The sequence below is a fragment of the Haliotis rufescens genome, unplaced genomic scaffold (genome assembly GCF_023055435.1).
Source record: "Haliotis rufescens isolate VD_foot unplaced genomic scaffold, xgHalRufe1.0.p SCAF_44, whole genome shotgun sequence".
Taxonomy (NCBI): Eukaryota; Metazoa; Mollusca; class Gastropoda; order Lepetellida; family Haliotidae; genus Haliotis; species Haliotis rufescens.
Window position 1 is genome coordinate 1,402,024 of NW_025964157.1, and position 16,184 is coordinate 1,418,207.

Genomic DNA, 16,184 nt, shown 5'->3' on the forward strand with positions numbered 1-16,184 from the left:
AAGGGGAATCTCACACAGGAGCAAAATGCAACCACGTGTCTGAAACTTGAATTTCACTATTTATAGGGTGAAAATAGTGAAAATATCAACTTGGTCTCGTAGCTGTATGGCTGAAATGGTGCCGATGCGATTTTAACTCACTCACTTATTGCGGATGCCTGCATGGTCACTTTATATTTGAGACCGCCTCCGTGGCCTAGTGGTAGAACGTCCGCCCGGATAGCGGAAGCTCGGGGGTTCGATCCCCGGCCGCGTAATACCAAAGAGGTAAAAGATGTTTCTCACTGTGACCCTGCTTAAGGGGCTAAAACAAGGACTGGTCGGCTCGGAGTCAGTATACTGTGTCTTAGTGAGGTATTCATGTTAAACTGCGGCATGGTATCTCGTTGGGCTAGCACTATGAAATCGGCATTAGTCCGGACTAGTAAAGGCAGCCACACACACATGGATGCACGTCGCTTTATAGGCAGATATATGATACACTGCATAATACAGAGAATGGCTAGCTGCAGCATATGAGGTACAATTAAAGTCAAAAACTATATAAAATATCTTACAGATAACTTACATAATCTGCATTCACATATCCGGCAGTCCGTTACACGTGTCAACAATATGACGTCTGTGCTACGCCAATAATGGTCTTTGAGTTACGTCACCATGAATTGTGTGAATGTGGGTTTATATTAACTCGCTTAATTCTAGCCATATAGACAATAGGGAATGTAAATGTATTCGAACTAGTTGGACACTTTTTGCCATTCGATCTTTCGCACCTTGCTTTGTTCCTTATCTGTTCGGAGCCGTTTCGGCACAGCTCCGCTTTGATTCCCTAAATATGCTAGACTGGTTTAGTTGTGATTGTAGGATATTGCAGGGGAATCTCTGGGTCATGTAATAATCGTTCTTGGTTTGCCCATGTGTTGTCGCATTACTCTGGTAAAATTGCGGGTACAAATCTGTATGCAGGTGTCGTTTCTGTTCAAGTTGAGTCGAAATGTTACTCGTTTCTGCGAGCCTGTTATTTTTGACCGGAAGTTTTGAGTCGTAAGGTGTCTAATCACACCGGGAAAACTCACTCTCTAACTGGTTACATGTGCATGTTTAGGGTATCGCAGAGAAAAATCTAGAAAAGATATGCGGAGTAGCTGTGATTCGCTCGAAGCCTGATGTCCCTGGTCAGTAACTGTGTATAACAGCTTCCATGCTTAACGCAGAAGCGGGAACATCTTGCTCTGTGACTGATTCAACATATGTCGTATGGGACTCTAGGTCGGCTTGGCATTGTAAATAGAAATAGAACGTTACTTTGGCAATATTTCAGCAACACAACAGTGTAGTTTACCGGGCGTACCGGATAGTTTACAATTCTAACCCCCTTTCCGATCAAACACCATTCCCTAGGGACCGGTTCAAAAGTTCGATTTAGGATAGAATTCAAGTTTAGGGGTGGGGATGTTAATGGCCCTGCACCTTTCTATCCGACAAAATCAACTTTCCTGATTTGTTTTAAATAGTTCCTATTAGTAACTAAACTAAACTGATCCTATTTTCATGCTGTTAGGTGTTGTCATTAAATATATCCAGTCCTTTCGCAAGGTAGGGTTTTGTCAATGCCCGCACTAGTCCTTCTAGTTCTAGTGCAGTGTGTAATTTGGAAAGACAGATTTTTGTCTATAAAAATCCTGCAAATAATTTTCAAAGCCAAGCAAATAAACTTCTGTCGTTAAACATTCTGAAAAAGGCATCCCACATCAACCTTTTGGTCTGGTCTCTTAGGGTTGGGTACGTACTACTTAACCAATCAATCATCAATTTGTCATCCTTCAGGTTAGGCATACCTTTTCGATCCTTTGAGTTAGTTGTTAGTTTGGGTGTGGGTTTGCTATGTCTTTTGACAAATAATCCGCATCCAATGTAATTTTAGGAAAATCTAAATTTTGTCATGTGTCAAGGAGAAAAATGTCTACTGCATAAGTGCATGTTGGTAAACACTTCGGTGCGGATTGCTTGGTAAACAAGCACTAATAATTTAGGATAGTTCCCGTCGTCCTGTGGTAAAATGTTGGCTAATTAGATTAACTCATCAGCCTAGCTTAGCTTCACAAGCTTGCAATGTGAGTTTGATCTTTCACTCAGCGGTAATTGAAGTCAGAAAAAGTGCATTACTCCCATGTGGTCTTCAACTAGGTTTCATTAGATTATAGACAGGATCTGGCAACCCACAACACAAAGTATTGTTCATTTGGTGGTGATAAATTATATTAGATACTATCCCTCTTATTTGACCAGGATGCAACCTGGTTTTGTCTGGTGCAACTTGGCTTTTATGTCAACATGCACTTGGTGCAGGTTTAATCAACTTCCTTAAATCCAGCCCTGAGTTTATGTTAATCACTCTTTCAGACTGGGGTCTTTTCCGGAGGAACTATTGACATATGATATTTTGATGTTTTGAAGCAAATATATAAGACATGTTTGGAGACCAGTCTAGATGATATTACAATTTTGTCCAGATGATAGGTCTGTGTGTACTGCAATGGAATGCAAGTATCTTCTTTGCGATACGTATTGCAGTATTTTTTTTAGCTGAAGTGTTTGACAGTGAGTGACACTGATTGTACATGTAGATCCTAATTTCTTGTATACCAAAGTAAATATTACTAGCAATTTCATAAATAAACACTGGAACACGATTTTCCCCCGTCTTGTTTGCGACGATGTCAAAATTAGCTAGGTCAGTTGTCATTGTGTTGTCATGGATACAGGGGAGATAACAACCTGAGGGAAAAATCACATCAATGTTTTCTCTGTTTTGTCAATCAATTTTGAAGGGAAACATCATTTATGAATAAATTTCAGAGTAGATTTTAGATTAAACGATAGAAATAACGAAATTTGTGAAAAATAAATGTCATATACTGGAACACAGTAAAAATATTGAAATACGTACTGTTTTAAAAATGTACTGCTGTATACCATTATAGTGGTAATACCGTGCAGTCCTATAAGCATGACTAGATGATATTTAATGTAACAATGAATGTTCATGTGAATGCTATGATTTACAACGGTGAATAAATCTGTGTTTGCAGAGGAAGTGCTTGTAAGTCAAGACCATTCCAAGATGAGTGGATTTGGCCAATCTGGTTCTGGCTTTGGTCAGACAAATCCTTTTGGACAGATGAAGCAGACAGGCTTTGGCCAGACACAGTCCTCCATGTTTGAACAGACTCAGGCATCCAACTCCACCCAATCATCCGTTTTCGGACAAAGCTCATCGACAGGCTTTGGTCAAAATCCAGCACCCACACAAACAACATCTATGTTTGGACAGAGCTTATCAACAGGCTTTGGTCAAAATCCTGCACCTACACAAACGACAGCCGTGTTCGGACAGAGAGCATCGACAGGTTTTGGCCAAAATCCAGCACCCACACAAACAACATCTGTGTTTGGACAGAGCTTATCAACAGGCTTTGGTCAAAATTCAGCACCTACACAAACGACAGCCGTGTTCGGACAAAGTGCATCGACAGGTTTTGGTCAAAATCCAGGACTTACTCAGACATCTGTTTTTGGACAAAGCTCCTCTTCAGGTTTTGGTCAGACTCCGGGTCAAACACAGACGCCATCAGTTTTTGGACAACCACCAACTTCTAGTTTTGGTCAGAGCCAATCAAGTGGTTTTGGCCAAACTCAGTCAAATGTTTTTGGTCAAAGCCAACCAACTGGCTTTGGGCAGACCTCAGCAAGCACCACAGCTCAGTCAAATATTTTCATGGCCACTTCAGGAGCTGCATCTGCCGCATCCCAGTCCAACCCGTTTGCAACATCGTCAGTCTTTGGACAAAGTGGGAATCAGGGGGCATCTCAAACCACATCAGGTGGATTTTCTTCACAGCATGCTCAAGGGGCGGTGGCTGGGTCAGGGTTTGGGAGCAGCGGGGGCATGTTTGGTGCCAAGGACTCGAAGGTGACAGGAGCCTCAACCTTCCAGACATCAGCATTTGGAACATCGACAACCCCTACGTCATCTGCCTTTGGTGGAAAGAGTTCTGTATTTGGTGGAAGTTCTTCAAAAGCAGTATTTGGTGCAACCACTAATGCATCAGACAGATCAGGTTTTGGTGTTACCACGACAACTGGTAAATCTCTTTCGCCTGTGTTTGGAGGACCGCCTGTCACCTCTTCCATCTTCTCAGCAGCCACCCAGTCTTCTGTCTTTGGTGCCAAGAAAGAGTCAACTCCAGTCTTTGGCCATTCTGATTCAGGAAGTGTATTCGGAGGTGCGAAGAAAGATTCTTCCTCAGTATTCAGAGCCCCAAGCACCACCAGGGCATCCCCAACATTTGGTGGTGTCGGGAAAGGGAGTAGCACTTTATTTGGAGCCAAAACAAGTGCTAAAGCGACCTCTGAGAATCTGTTCAAATCTGCAGGATCAAGCAGCAGTGGTCGACATTTTGGGAAGAAATCGGACCTTCCTTCCACTGACCTCGTAACGGAGCAAGCTCCTCTGTCGCACACCTCGAGTGCAAGTCAGGCTACTTCAAGCAAGCCGATCTCAAGCGTGTTTGGCAGCAGTAAGGTGTTCATGGGTGGGGCAGGAAGCACAGGGGGGTTTCCTGTCACGGGGGGAAGGTCCGGGGGTCAGTCCGGTCCAGATGATGAGACAGGGGAAACAAAGCCTGGAGCCAAGACCTTGTTTGGAAAGACGACGTTCAAGTCCACAGCATCAGTGTTCCGTGAATCCGAGAAACCGAGATCAGAAGCAGGACTGTTTGGTGCTCCGATGAAGAAGGAATCAGGTAGGGTTGTCATTGATTGGAAATTTTAGCATCACTTTATTTCTTGCTGAACAAAAGAATCTAGGGATCATGAATATTTTGCTTTTTATAAAATTATGTGCTCAGTCTTGAAGTCTTCACAACAAAGAAGTATCCCCCCCAAATATTCTTGATCCATCACATATTATACATGTAATATATTATATTAACATAATTTTGTTTTTATCTGACTGTCATGGTTATGAGTTGGTAGGTAAATTGGACACAATTGAGAAAACTTTAAGTTGATACAGAATATCTTACATCATGTAGATAGATGTGAATGGTTGCTTTAAGTAATTGATAATGATGATGAATGTGTGAATTTTAGAGAATCAGTATGTGTTTCTCTTCTGTCTCTTCATCAGCCTGATTAATTTTGTTTTCTTGTGCTGTGTTGGAACTAGTAAACCTAGCCATCACTGGGAAGCTGCAACAATGTCTGACAAACAGACGTACCGTATTTGTTCAGCTTCTCCCTGTGGGTGCGGGCGGTCGGGTAGCCTACTGGTTAAAGCGTTCTCTCGTCACGCTGAAGACCCGGGTTTGATTCCCGACATGGGTACAATGTGTGAAGCCCATTTCTGGTGTCCCCCACCGTGATATTGCTGGAATATTGCTAAAAGCGGCGTAAATCCATACTCACTCACTCGCTCTGTGGGTGCTGTGAGCATGGCCAGTGACAATCTGTCATCTTTCCGAGGCAAGGGGGAGTAAACTGACTGTAAGAGTCCAGGTGCCGCCATTGCCGAACTAGGCTGAAATTTCTGGGCTCGATCGTCATGATCATAGCGCCACTGGTGGCTATTACAAGTTATTTCCCTTCTATGTCCTTCCTATTGACCAATCAGATTCCACCTCTCATATCACTTGCATTTGCTTCCAATGCTGTCGCCCAGTCAAGACGATCTAATCGATAATTAAGATCTATATTGTAACAAAACGGGTCTTACTTCACGTAGTACATGAAAAATCACGTGAGCACCTTGATCAAAAACATGAAAAGATTTGGAAAATATCTGTCAACCCTCAGTTGGCAATTTACGAACCAGATGTCGATTTTGATTGGACTATGCATAGACTTATTAGACTCGTTAGTCCAGCCAAACTATATAACTTCATTATTCAAGCCCAGTTCAGCAAATGTGGAAAATGGACTTACATAGTCAGTTAACTCCCTTGCCTCGAGAAGATGCAGTCTGTGGATTTAGCCACTAGTCCGAAGACCGAGTCTAGTAAGATGTATTTTGGCCTGGTTCAAGTTGTTTATAACAGTCCACACAATAACACCAAGATCTGCCTGGTCTAGTACAAATCATGTCAAGTGACAATCCCAGACTTGTAGACTCCAGTCTAGTCTGCAGTAACCATGGTAACAGGGACTTGTTTACAGGCAGCGGTCGTCTGTTTGGAGGGGAGGAACGAGAGACTGTGATGGAGGAAGATAGGAACAGGAAGAGGAGCATCCGAAGAGATGACGAGAGTAAGTACATGTGTACTTGGTACAACAAGGAGCGATTCTCACATCTGTGACATAGTTTCTGTCTGGGGCAGAGATTATTATGTCATGAAAATGAAAGTAGTACAATGTGTCTAATTTAATGAATATACAGCCACGGTGGCCTAGTTGTCAAACATGCCATTTGCTGTTCAGAGTTGGAGTTGTGTCCCTTTTCTGTTTTTAGACATTTTGAAAGGGAAGGTTTGGCTGTCCTCGAATCTAAATGGCTGGGGGAAGCAGGGGTGTAATAACTTTCATCATGTTCCCTCTGAGGCACTGTGACGAGGGGGGGGGCTGGGGGGGGGGTGGCCTAGCAGGGTTAGAAACTAACAGTTTTTGTCCACTAGCCCTTATAATGATAACATATAGCAAAACCTTTAAAATGGGCCAATTTCTACTAGTCCTTAGGATACCTTTACTATTGGGCAGTTTGGTAAGGACTATAGGACTAGTGCCAATTTCTAACGCTGCCTAGTGGTTTAAGCGTTCGCTTGTCATGCCGATGACCAGGGTTTGATTCCCCACATGGGTACAATGTGTAAATGAATACACAATGCCATTTAGAAAGTGGTCAAATGTGACAATTGTTATTTTGGGACTCAACCCCCAAAAAGTAAGAGAATCTGTACTTTACTAAGAAAGTGTTATACCAAATGTAACATTTGTTAAAATGTGTAAAGCCCATTTCTGGTGTCCCCTGCCGTGATATTGCTGGAATATTGCTAAAAGCGGCGTAAAACAATACTCACTCGACGTGACGGAGCGAAGGCCAGTGCCAAGTCAACCAAGACTTCAGGTTGAACATTATGAAGGCTTGGATCATAACTACTGTAAATTGTAAAATTAATGCATCTCCAAAAGAAAGCGACCGCTGGCCCCTAGCCAAAAATGCGACTCAATATGAATGTGACACCCCCCTCCTCTCAAGCACCAGTGGATTTATATATAAATAAATGTCCTCTGTCAGGTTTACAGGAGAATCCTCACCTTAATCCAAAATTACATTAATCCAATCACACACCAAATAGAACTGCTTATTAGCGCTGAGTAGTGTACATCTGCTAAAACAATACATGCATGTTGGCTCGTGTCGGCCTTCGACACAGTCGTAAAGAACAAAGACACTGTGTTGCGTGGGTGGTGTCTGTCTGGACTCACAGGTGTGATCAGTGGTGACTAAGTGTGTAGAACTCTTGTCTTGATCCCAGCAGTGACAATTCACAGGATGTAATTAGCGTTTGAATGACATTATTTATATACTTGTTACAAGCGCTGCTCAATAAACAGTGATGTGGAATACATAGTTGTTTGTTTTCAGCGTATGTCTAAGTTGGTATTTCTGCTATCCAAAATGTCTTATTGTTGATATGAATGTTATGTTTAATAATCCGAGCAAAGACCCCTCGCATTTTCCGCATTTAATTCACACTCGCATTAATATCAAGATTTACATTATATACCAGTGACCACTGGATATCAGTAAGCATGGTAAATTCAAAGCAGTACATAAGTAGGATTTCGTAGCTTAAGATACAGGGAGTAGGAATTGTGTTCCCAAGGCACCTCATTCTTGATGTTGTTTTCCTGTCAGCATGGTTAGGAGCAAACGCAATTATAAAATGAAGCAACCAATTTAAAGATGAATCGTCACTTTTAGTAATAAGAATGCTCCAGTAAAGTATGTTTATTCCTAAGTGAAGACCTCCTGTGGGGATTCTGGGTCAGATTTGGTCCCCAAATGGATCAGGTAGTCAGACTCCGTGACTTGATTGTCTTGATAATATGTAGGCGTGGATCGATGCTCACAACATCAATCACTTGATTGTCTGGTCAAGAGGATTATTTACCGGCTGTTGTCATATCATGCATATAGCTTGAATATTGGTGATTTAGGCGTTAAACAACAAACAAACGAACCTAGTGAAGACATTGAAGCATGTTATGTTGTGTTTTGTTGACCCAAATCCAAAAAGGTAGCAAATTTGGATTGGTATTAAAAAACTTAAATTGTTGCCATCACAAAACTTAGCCATAAGCAGGGTCAGTAATATCAATGACGCAAATTGTAAAACTTGGACAAGAATCATCAATTAGAGGGATTGTGATTCCAGAACACCTGATCGTACCTGTATGTACCTGTATGTACTGGAATGTACTGGAATATACCAGAAAATAATATCAGCTGGTCCCAGCTTGAATGATGTGTCAGATTTATGGTCATGTTTCAAGGCTGCAGTCTGATTTGGATACAGATCTGTGCTTTTGATTGCCAATATTGCATCCTTGATAAGAAACAACACTTGATTTTTTGTTCAGGTACCTCAAAGAGAGGCCGGAGCCTGTTTTCCAGTGCTTTGGGTGGTTTAGGTGGGCGGGGCATGAGGAGTGACAGGACAGAGACCCGCCCCTCTGTGAGTGACAGGACAGAGCCCCGCCCCTCTGTGAGTGACAGGAGAGAGCCCCATCCATCCACGTCCAGGTCGAGGGGCCAGGACATGGAGCCAGGACAGGGTATGTGAATCAATCGCTGACAGTCCACACTGATAAGATAAGAGATATTCCAGTTCTTTTCAAGGTTAATTTGGCAACTAATTCCGTGCAATTTCATTGGCTGTCCAAGCAATTTATTTTCGTCTGTTTCTACGAACAAAATAAAATTAGGTGTTGCCCACTATCGGACTGGGGGGCATGGGTAGCCCAGTCGTCTAAGGTACTGCGATTTGCTGTGCAGAGTTGCGTCCCCTGGGCACGCCAGAAACCTATGATTGTGGGTTCGAATCCCGGTTTGCCCCATTAAAGTTTCTAGGTTTGTCCGCACCATACCCGTGCTTGTGGGTTTCACCGAAGTGGTAAACATCTGAGACCTGCATCACTTCGGGCTGACATCAAGCTGACACGCCGTGATATAACTGGGCGGGGGATAATAATTAAGGGAATACTAAGTTGCAAAAGGCACATCTACACCATATGGTGATTGTGTGTACCAAGTTTTGTAAAGTTATTTCTTATGGTTTCTAAGTTCTGAAGGTTAATCACCATATGGTGATTGTGTGTACCAAGTTTTGTAAAGTTATTTCTTATGGTTTCTAAGTTCTGATCTGGAAACAAAACATGATGGATGATGAACGGAGCCCGTTTCAGTTCTGTATCACCTGCCAACTTTGTTGGAGCGGTATAATACTTGAACTGTGATGTAGTTGACTACGTGTTTGTATCACTTGCGTTTGCTTCACACAAAATGGTGGCGCCCGGTCAGTTAGATCTGATCGACAATCAGCATCTATATTCTGATAAAACGGGTCTTATATCGCGAAATGCATTAAATCACGTGAGCACCTTGATTAGAAACATGAAAACATTTGGAAATATCTGCTGACGAGTTGGCGGTGAACATGCTTTGCAAATCCTGCAATCGACCGAAATCTGTACGACAGTGTACGATTTTGGTGCACGATTTTGATTGAACTATGCATAGACTCGTTAGTCCAGCCAAAATGTAACTCCATAATGCTAGCCTAGTTCGGCAAGGGTGGAAACTGGACTTTTATAGTCATTTAACTCCCTTGCCTCGGGAAGATGTCTGCCACAAGCAGGTGGACAAACTGAGAATTTGTCACATTTGATTGCATATATCATTGTCTTTAAGATTGGACAATGGGCGGGGGATATAGATGACTTTGTCTTCTTGTTATGATTGTAAATAAATACTCACTCACTCATTCCACCGCTATATAGCACTGATTTTTATGTTGACTTAATAAAACTGGAAAAGAACTGTTTGTTTGGCATGTTTGGTATTGATCTAATTTTCTTACAACATCAATGGATGAATATTGTATCACTGAATGCCACTGGCATGAAACTCGCTCCCTGCTCACTCTTGAATAAGCAAATAATTGCCATGTTCATGTAGTGCATATATTTACTGGAAGTCCTTGCTGTAGAAGGAAGTCGTGAGTCAAGATCCAGCACCACAATGAGGCTGCGTAGACTGCCATCAGTAGCGGAGGACGTGACTTCAAAGATTGCCATCATCTGTAAGAGCATCCCCACCAAGTTCAACAAGGGCTCCATTCTGCGTAAACATTTCTCCAAGTACGGCTCCGTGTCCAAGGTGTTCCCAAATGTCAACAAGAAATCTGCAACCATTCACTTCCATGACCATGTAAGTTCAGAGTCTGTCATTGCCTTTCAGAATTCGGGGGCATGGGTGGCCCAGTCGTCTAAGGTGCCGCGATTCGCTGTGCAGAGTTGCGTCCCTTGGGCATGCCAGAAACCTATGATTGTGGGTTCGAATCCCGGGTCGCCCCGATTATGTTTCTAGGTTTGTCAGCACCATACCCGTGCTCGTGGGTTTCACCGAAGTGGTAAACGTCTGAGACCTGCATCACTTCGGGCTTTCCTCCCACATTAGCCTGACACACCGCGATGTAACTGGAATACTGTTAAAAGCGGCGTTAAACCCAACTCACTCACTCACTCACTCACTTTCAGAATTCTGTTTTGAAGTTTCACAGACGTTCCCCGCTTGAGATTTCTGACATATGAGTGTCAACGGCAAGGTTAAAATCATAATAACACAGTCAAATTATGTTCACACAGAAATCAGTTTTCTATTTCAACAAAAGTAAAACCTCTCCATATAGAAACTGAACGAAGCACATGAGCACACAAAATGCGAACCATATCAGTGTTAGAAATTGGCACCAGTCCTGTAGTCCTTGCCAAACAGCCCAATAGTTAAGGTATTATGAGGACTTGTAGAAATTTGCAGGGTTTTTGGATTGTTTGCTTGTTGTCCATAAGTGGATATCAACCTCAGTAGTTTGGATTATTTGTTGTCTAATACAGTAAACTATGGTTATAACAAACTCAAAGGGACCCCTAATGTTACAGTGATCCCTCGCTACAACACTACCTTCGGGGTCCAAATAATTGATGAGGGTTATAGATGATCAGCGGTTTAACGAAGGTCGAGTCGTAGGTGGTAGATGACCAACAAAACAGTATACATGCTCTGCCTACCTAAACGATCTACGTTGCACGTTTCAGAGTTTCAAAAAAGATTAGAATAGAAGTTATTTATGATTCATAGTGTGAAAAAAGATTTATCGAGTATTTATATGCGCTTTAGAAAAACCCAGGTGAATAAACAGGTATAACAAACTTGGTCAATAAAAGTATGAAATTTGATATAAAGCATCACTAAACATGATGATTTTACCATTAAAGATGTATTTCCTGCTCTCAAAGTCATTGTTTTATATGCAGAGATTAGAATAACCTTGTGTATTTTCTCGTAACTAAGCCGAAAAAATAGCAATCAGCTGTGCACGTGTTTCCTCCCAATCTACGGTTGATTCAGTTAAAACGTGCCCTGTGATACCACTTTAAAGACATTTGATGCAATGGTCGGAAGAAATTGTATCTGAAATTATTATTTTATCAGGAATAATATATTCCAATATGATGTTATTTTAGTTTCAGCTTCCACCATATATACTTAAATTTATAAGAACCATAAGCGTAGCAGTTTGGTACAAATTGTATGCAGGATATTTTTTGACATATGGAATGATTTTGACCAGTCACCGTAGGGACTTCCCACACTTCATGTATTTTGATTGCGAAAACGTTATGTTGACATTTAATTGTCAAACTGCCTCAAATATAACTTTTAGCGAGTCATGGTACGGCATTTATGATATGTGTATCCATTCTCTTGCAACTAAAGTTCGTTTCAAGGCGTCAATAGCGGTAATCTGACTGTGGTTGCTGTTAATTACAACGGTGAGTTAGTTGGAAAACTTGAGTTTATTGAAAATGTTTGTAAATTTTGGGAGCCATGCTTTACAGCGCGCTATAACCAAGTTAGCGCTATATTGAAGGGCGCAATAATGAGGGAACACAGTAGTTTGTTATAAGCGACAGTGCTGCGTATGTACAACATATATACAGCAAATGGCCGGAACAAAACAATAAGACCGCCAGTTCGTTATAAGTGTGTTAGTTATAAACATAGTTGACTGTATTACTGTGCTGACTAGGGAAACACTGTACTGTTAGACAGCTCCGTGTAAAACACACATCAGCGATGAAATTCAAGCAAAACCTTAAAGCATCCCCATTTACGTGAAGATTTGGGGTAGAATAGGTCTTCAGCAACCAATGCTTGCCGTAAAAGGTGACTATGCTTGTTGTAAGAGGCGACTAACGGGATCGGGTGGTCAGGCTCACTGACTTGGTTGATGCATGTCATCTCATCCCAATTGCGTGGATCGATGCTCATGTTCATTAAGTTCTGGGACCTAGATTGGTTGGTTGGTTTGTTGTTTAATGCCACACTCAGCAATATTCCAGCTATATGACGGCTGTCTGTAAATGATCGAGTCTGGACCAGACAATCCAGTGATTAATATCATGAGCATCGATCCACGCAATTGGGATCGATGACATGCATCGACCAAGTCAGCGAGCCTGACCACCCGATCCTGTTAGCCACCTTTTACGACAAGCATAGTCGCCTTTTACGACAAGCATGGGTTGCTGAAGACCTATTCTACCCTGGAATCTTCACGGGACCTAGAAGTGTGTGGTGGTATGGAATAAGTTATGGGACCTAAAAGTGTGTGGTGGTATGGAATAAGTTCTGGAACCTAGAAGTGTGTGGTGGTATGTAATAAGTTCTGGGACCTAGAAGTGTGTGGTGGTATGGAATAAGTTATGTGACCTAGAAGTGTGTGGTGGTCTGGAATAAGTTCTGGAACCTAGTAGTGTGTGGTGGTATGGAATAAGTTCTGGAACCTAGAAGTGTGTGGTGGTATGGAATAAGTTCTGGAACCTAGAAGTGTTTAGTGGTATGGAATAAGTTATGTGACCTAGAAGTGTGTGGTGGTATGTAATAAGTTCTGGAACCTAGAAGTGTGTTGTGGTATGTAATAAGTTCTGGAACCTAGAAGTGTGTGGTGGTATGGAATAAGTTCTGGGACCTAGAAGTGTGTGGAGGTATGTAATAAGTTCTGGAACCTAGAAGTGTGTGGTGGTATGGAATAAGTTCTGGGACCTAGAAGTGTTTGGTGGTATGGAATAGGCTCTGGGACCTAGAAGTGTTTAGTGGTATGGTGTTGCTGGTGTCTCATGCCCCGATCTATTTGGAATAATGCTAGAAGTGACGTAACACCTTTCTCAGTCACCTTGAAATATACACTGAAGTTACTCTTTAATTTCAGAAAACTGCTGCCGAGGCCAAGTCCCGTGGAAGAGTTCTGGCAAAGGGCATCCCACCGATGCAGATCTTCTGGAGTTCCCACTCCCCCGGTGTCGCGAGGTCAACATCAGTCACATCTGCAGCTTCACCAGAGGGGTCTGAGACATCACCTATTATGAACAGCGACACTGGTGAGGATTTCAGTAAATTTTCAGTTTCGATCAGCAACACAAGTGAGGGTTTCACTATTATGATCAGCGGTATCACAGGTGAGGGTTTTACTATTACGAACAGAGACAACACAGATGAGGGTTTCACTATTACGATCAGAGACAACACAGGTGAGGGTTTCACTATTACGATCAGAGACAACACAGGTGAGGGTTTCACTATTACGATCAGAGAAAACACAGGTGAGGGTTTCACTATTACGATCAGAGAAAACACAGGTGAGGGTTTCACTATTACGATCAGAGACAACACAGGTGAGGGTTTCACTATTACGATCAGAGACAACACAGGTGAGGGTTTCACTATTACGATCAGAGACAACACAGGTGAGGGTTTCACTATTACGATCAGAGAAAACACAGGTGAGGGTTTCACTATTACGATCAGAGACAACACAGGTGAGGGTTTCACTATTACGATCAGAGACAACACAGGTGGGGGTGTCACTTTATTTTCACTGTGTTGATGGCTCCATGGCTGTGTGTCAATCTGTTGAAAAATCTTCATCGTGTGATTGACATCCACAATTCAGGAATTTGGCAATGATGTAATAGAGGTAGTATTCCTTGAATTATTAACAATGATAACTATTGTTTGTTGTTAGAGACTGATGTGATACAGCTGGACAAACGCTGATTGATGCACAAACTCACTGACTCACATTTGTCGTAAGAGGTGAACAGTATCGGTGGTCAGGCTCACTGACTTGGTTGATGCATGTCATCATATCCCTATTGCCATGATTGATGCTCATGATGTCAATCACTGGATTGTCTGGTCCAGACTTGGATATTTACAGTCTGCCATCATTGAGCTGGAATATTGCTGAGTGCGGCGTTAACCAACAACCAAACCAACAGAACATGAATGTTGCTCTAGCCTTGTGTGACACTATGTGTGTGGTGTTAGTATTAAGTATGGCACTGACATCTGTGCTCTCTCTGCAGTTGAAGGTAAGAGTGTCAAGAAGTCCAAGTGGGATGAGGATGAGGTGGATGATGAACTGAGCAGTATGGCCGGGACTAGGGACATACAGAGAGCTGTCAGCAAGAAGGTCGCCCTCCCACGAGACCCGTCACCAGCAAGCTATGAGAGACATGGAGCCATGTCAAGCCACAGCCCAGGTCGGACCTCCCCCAAACCCAGCCCCACCAAGACCACTTCCGACACAGGTGATTGTAGCTTGACGTCTCAACCAAAGTCTCACACACAAAGGAAATTATGGCAACCCATTAAAAGCCAAAAATAGTATGAAAATAGTTGACATATATTTTGATTGCAATTGTGCTGTCTCTGATGGGTTAGAAGGTGGCAAACGATTGGATGTGGTTCACACTATCAATCCCTGTAGTTGCCCAGTTGATTATCTATGTAGACAGAGACACAGACAGAGACACAGACAGAGACACAGACAGACAGACAGAGACACAGACAGACAAACACCCCAAAACAACAGAAACACAACAGCAAAAACAACAACAACACACACACACACACATACATATTGGAGAAAACACGCTTTTTCCCGACCCCCAGGGCATGCTGTCTACCAAAACCGAGGGAAAGTGTTTTTCCATACTTGTAAACTGAAAAAAAGAAACTTAAAACAACATTTATCAACATTTTTATGTTTCGAACATACTTTCCATGAACCTTACGAAATGCGGGTAAAATATCTAAAAACCAGTGAGGCTTATCAACACCTCTGTAGCCTCGTGGTACACTCACTGGGCTATAGATATGAAGGTTGCGAGTTCGATCCTCGGGAATATAAAGAAAACATTTGTCATTTGATTTTACATTTCATTACATGTTACAATCTGAACGGAAGTTATATTAATAAAATACCCAGGACATTGTATAAAATCCCTGGGATATTATAGCAAATATGACTTGAATATCCTATAAAATCCCTGGGACATTACAACTTTCCTGTTTATGAGATTTAACCCGACTGGAAAGTATAACCTCACAATAGGTTTTAATGCCTATAGAAAGAAGTCTCTTACTTAATAGCGATCCCAATGAATAGGTTTATAAAATGGACTTATTCCTTGGGACCTGGGGAATTCTTTTGTCTAATACTATGAGAAGGTCAGTAGTCAAGTCAGCGAGATAGCACCCATGAAGAGCTGAAGAGTCACTCTCTCTCTGTGTGTCCGCAGTGTCGCTGAGCAGCCTCCGCACCGCTGTGGCCAAGAATGTCCATGACATGATCAAGATTCTGGACCAGCGGGACAAGTTCATCCGGGAAGGTGGGTCGCCATGCTGAGAGTGAGTGAGTGAGTGAGTGAGTTGGGTTTAAAGCCGCTTTTAACAGTATTCCAGTTATATCGCGGCATGTCAGCTTAATGTGGGAGGAAAGCCCGAAGTGATGCAGACGTTTACCACTTCGGTGAAACCCACGAGCACGGGTATG

General features: G+C 42.3%; 1 protein-coding gene across 13 annotated transcripts in view; it reads left to right on the forward strand.

Annotated features, from left to right (window-relative positions):
* Positions 1-1,028: 1,028 nt before the first annotated feature.
* LOC124136041 (germinal-center associated nuclear protein-like) overlaps positions 1,029-16,184 on the forward strand; it is a 40,877-nt gene continuing 25,721 nt past the window's right edge. For 3 of the 13 annotated variants that reach the window (XM_048383056.1, XM_048383058.1, XM_048383067.1), the window contains exons 1-8: positions 1,029-1,178; positions 3,096-4,808; positions 6,220-6,309; positions 8,644-8,838; positions 10,272-10,492; positions 13,557-13,725; positions 14,713-14,937; positions 15,931-16,020. In XM_048383056.1, coding sequence (XP_048239013.1) covers positions 3,128-4,808; positions 6,220-6,309; positions 8,644-8,838; positions 10,272-10,492; positions 13,557-13,725; positions 14,713-14,937; positions 15,931-16,020 — 2,671 coding nt within the window. In that variant the 5' untranslated portion in view covers positions 1,029-1,178; positions 3,096-3,127. Of the gene's footprint in view, positions 1,179-3,095; positions 4,809-6,219; positions 6,310-8,556; positions 8,614-8,643; positions 8,839-10,271; positions 10,493-13,556; positions 13,726-14,712; positions 14,938-15,930; positions 16,021-16,184 lie in introns of those variants that run through there. The other 10 variants (XM_048383065.1, XM_048383059.1, XM_048383061.1 and 7 more) reach the window with 10 other exon arrangements.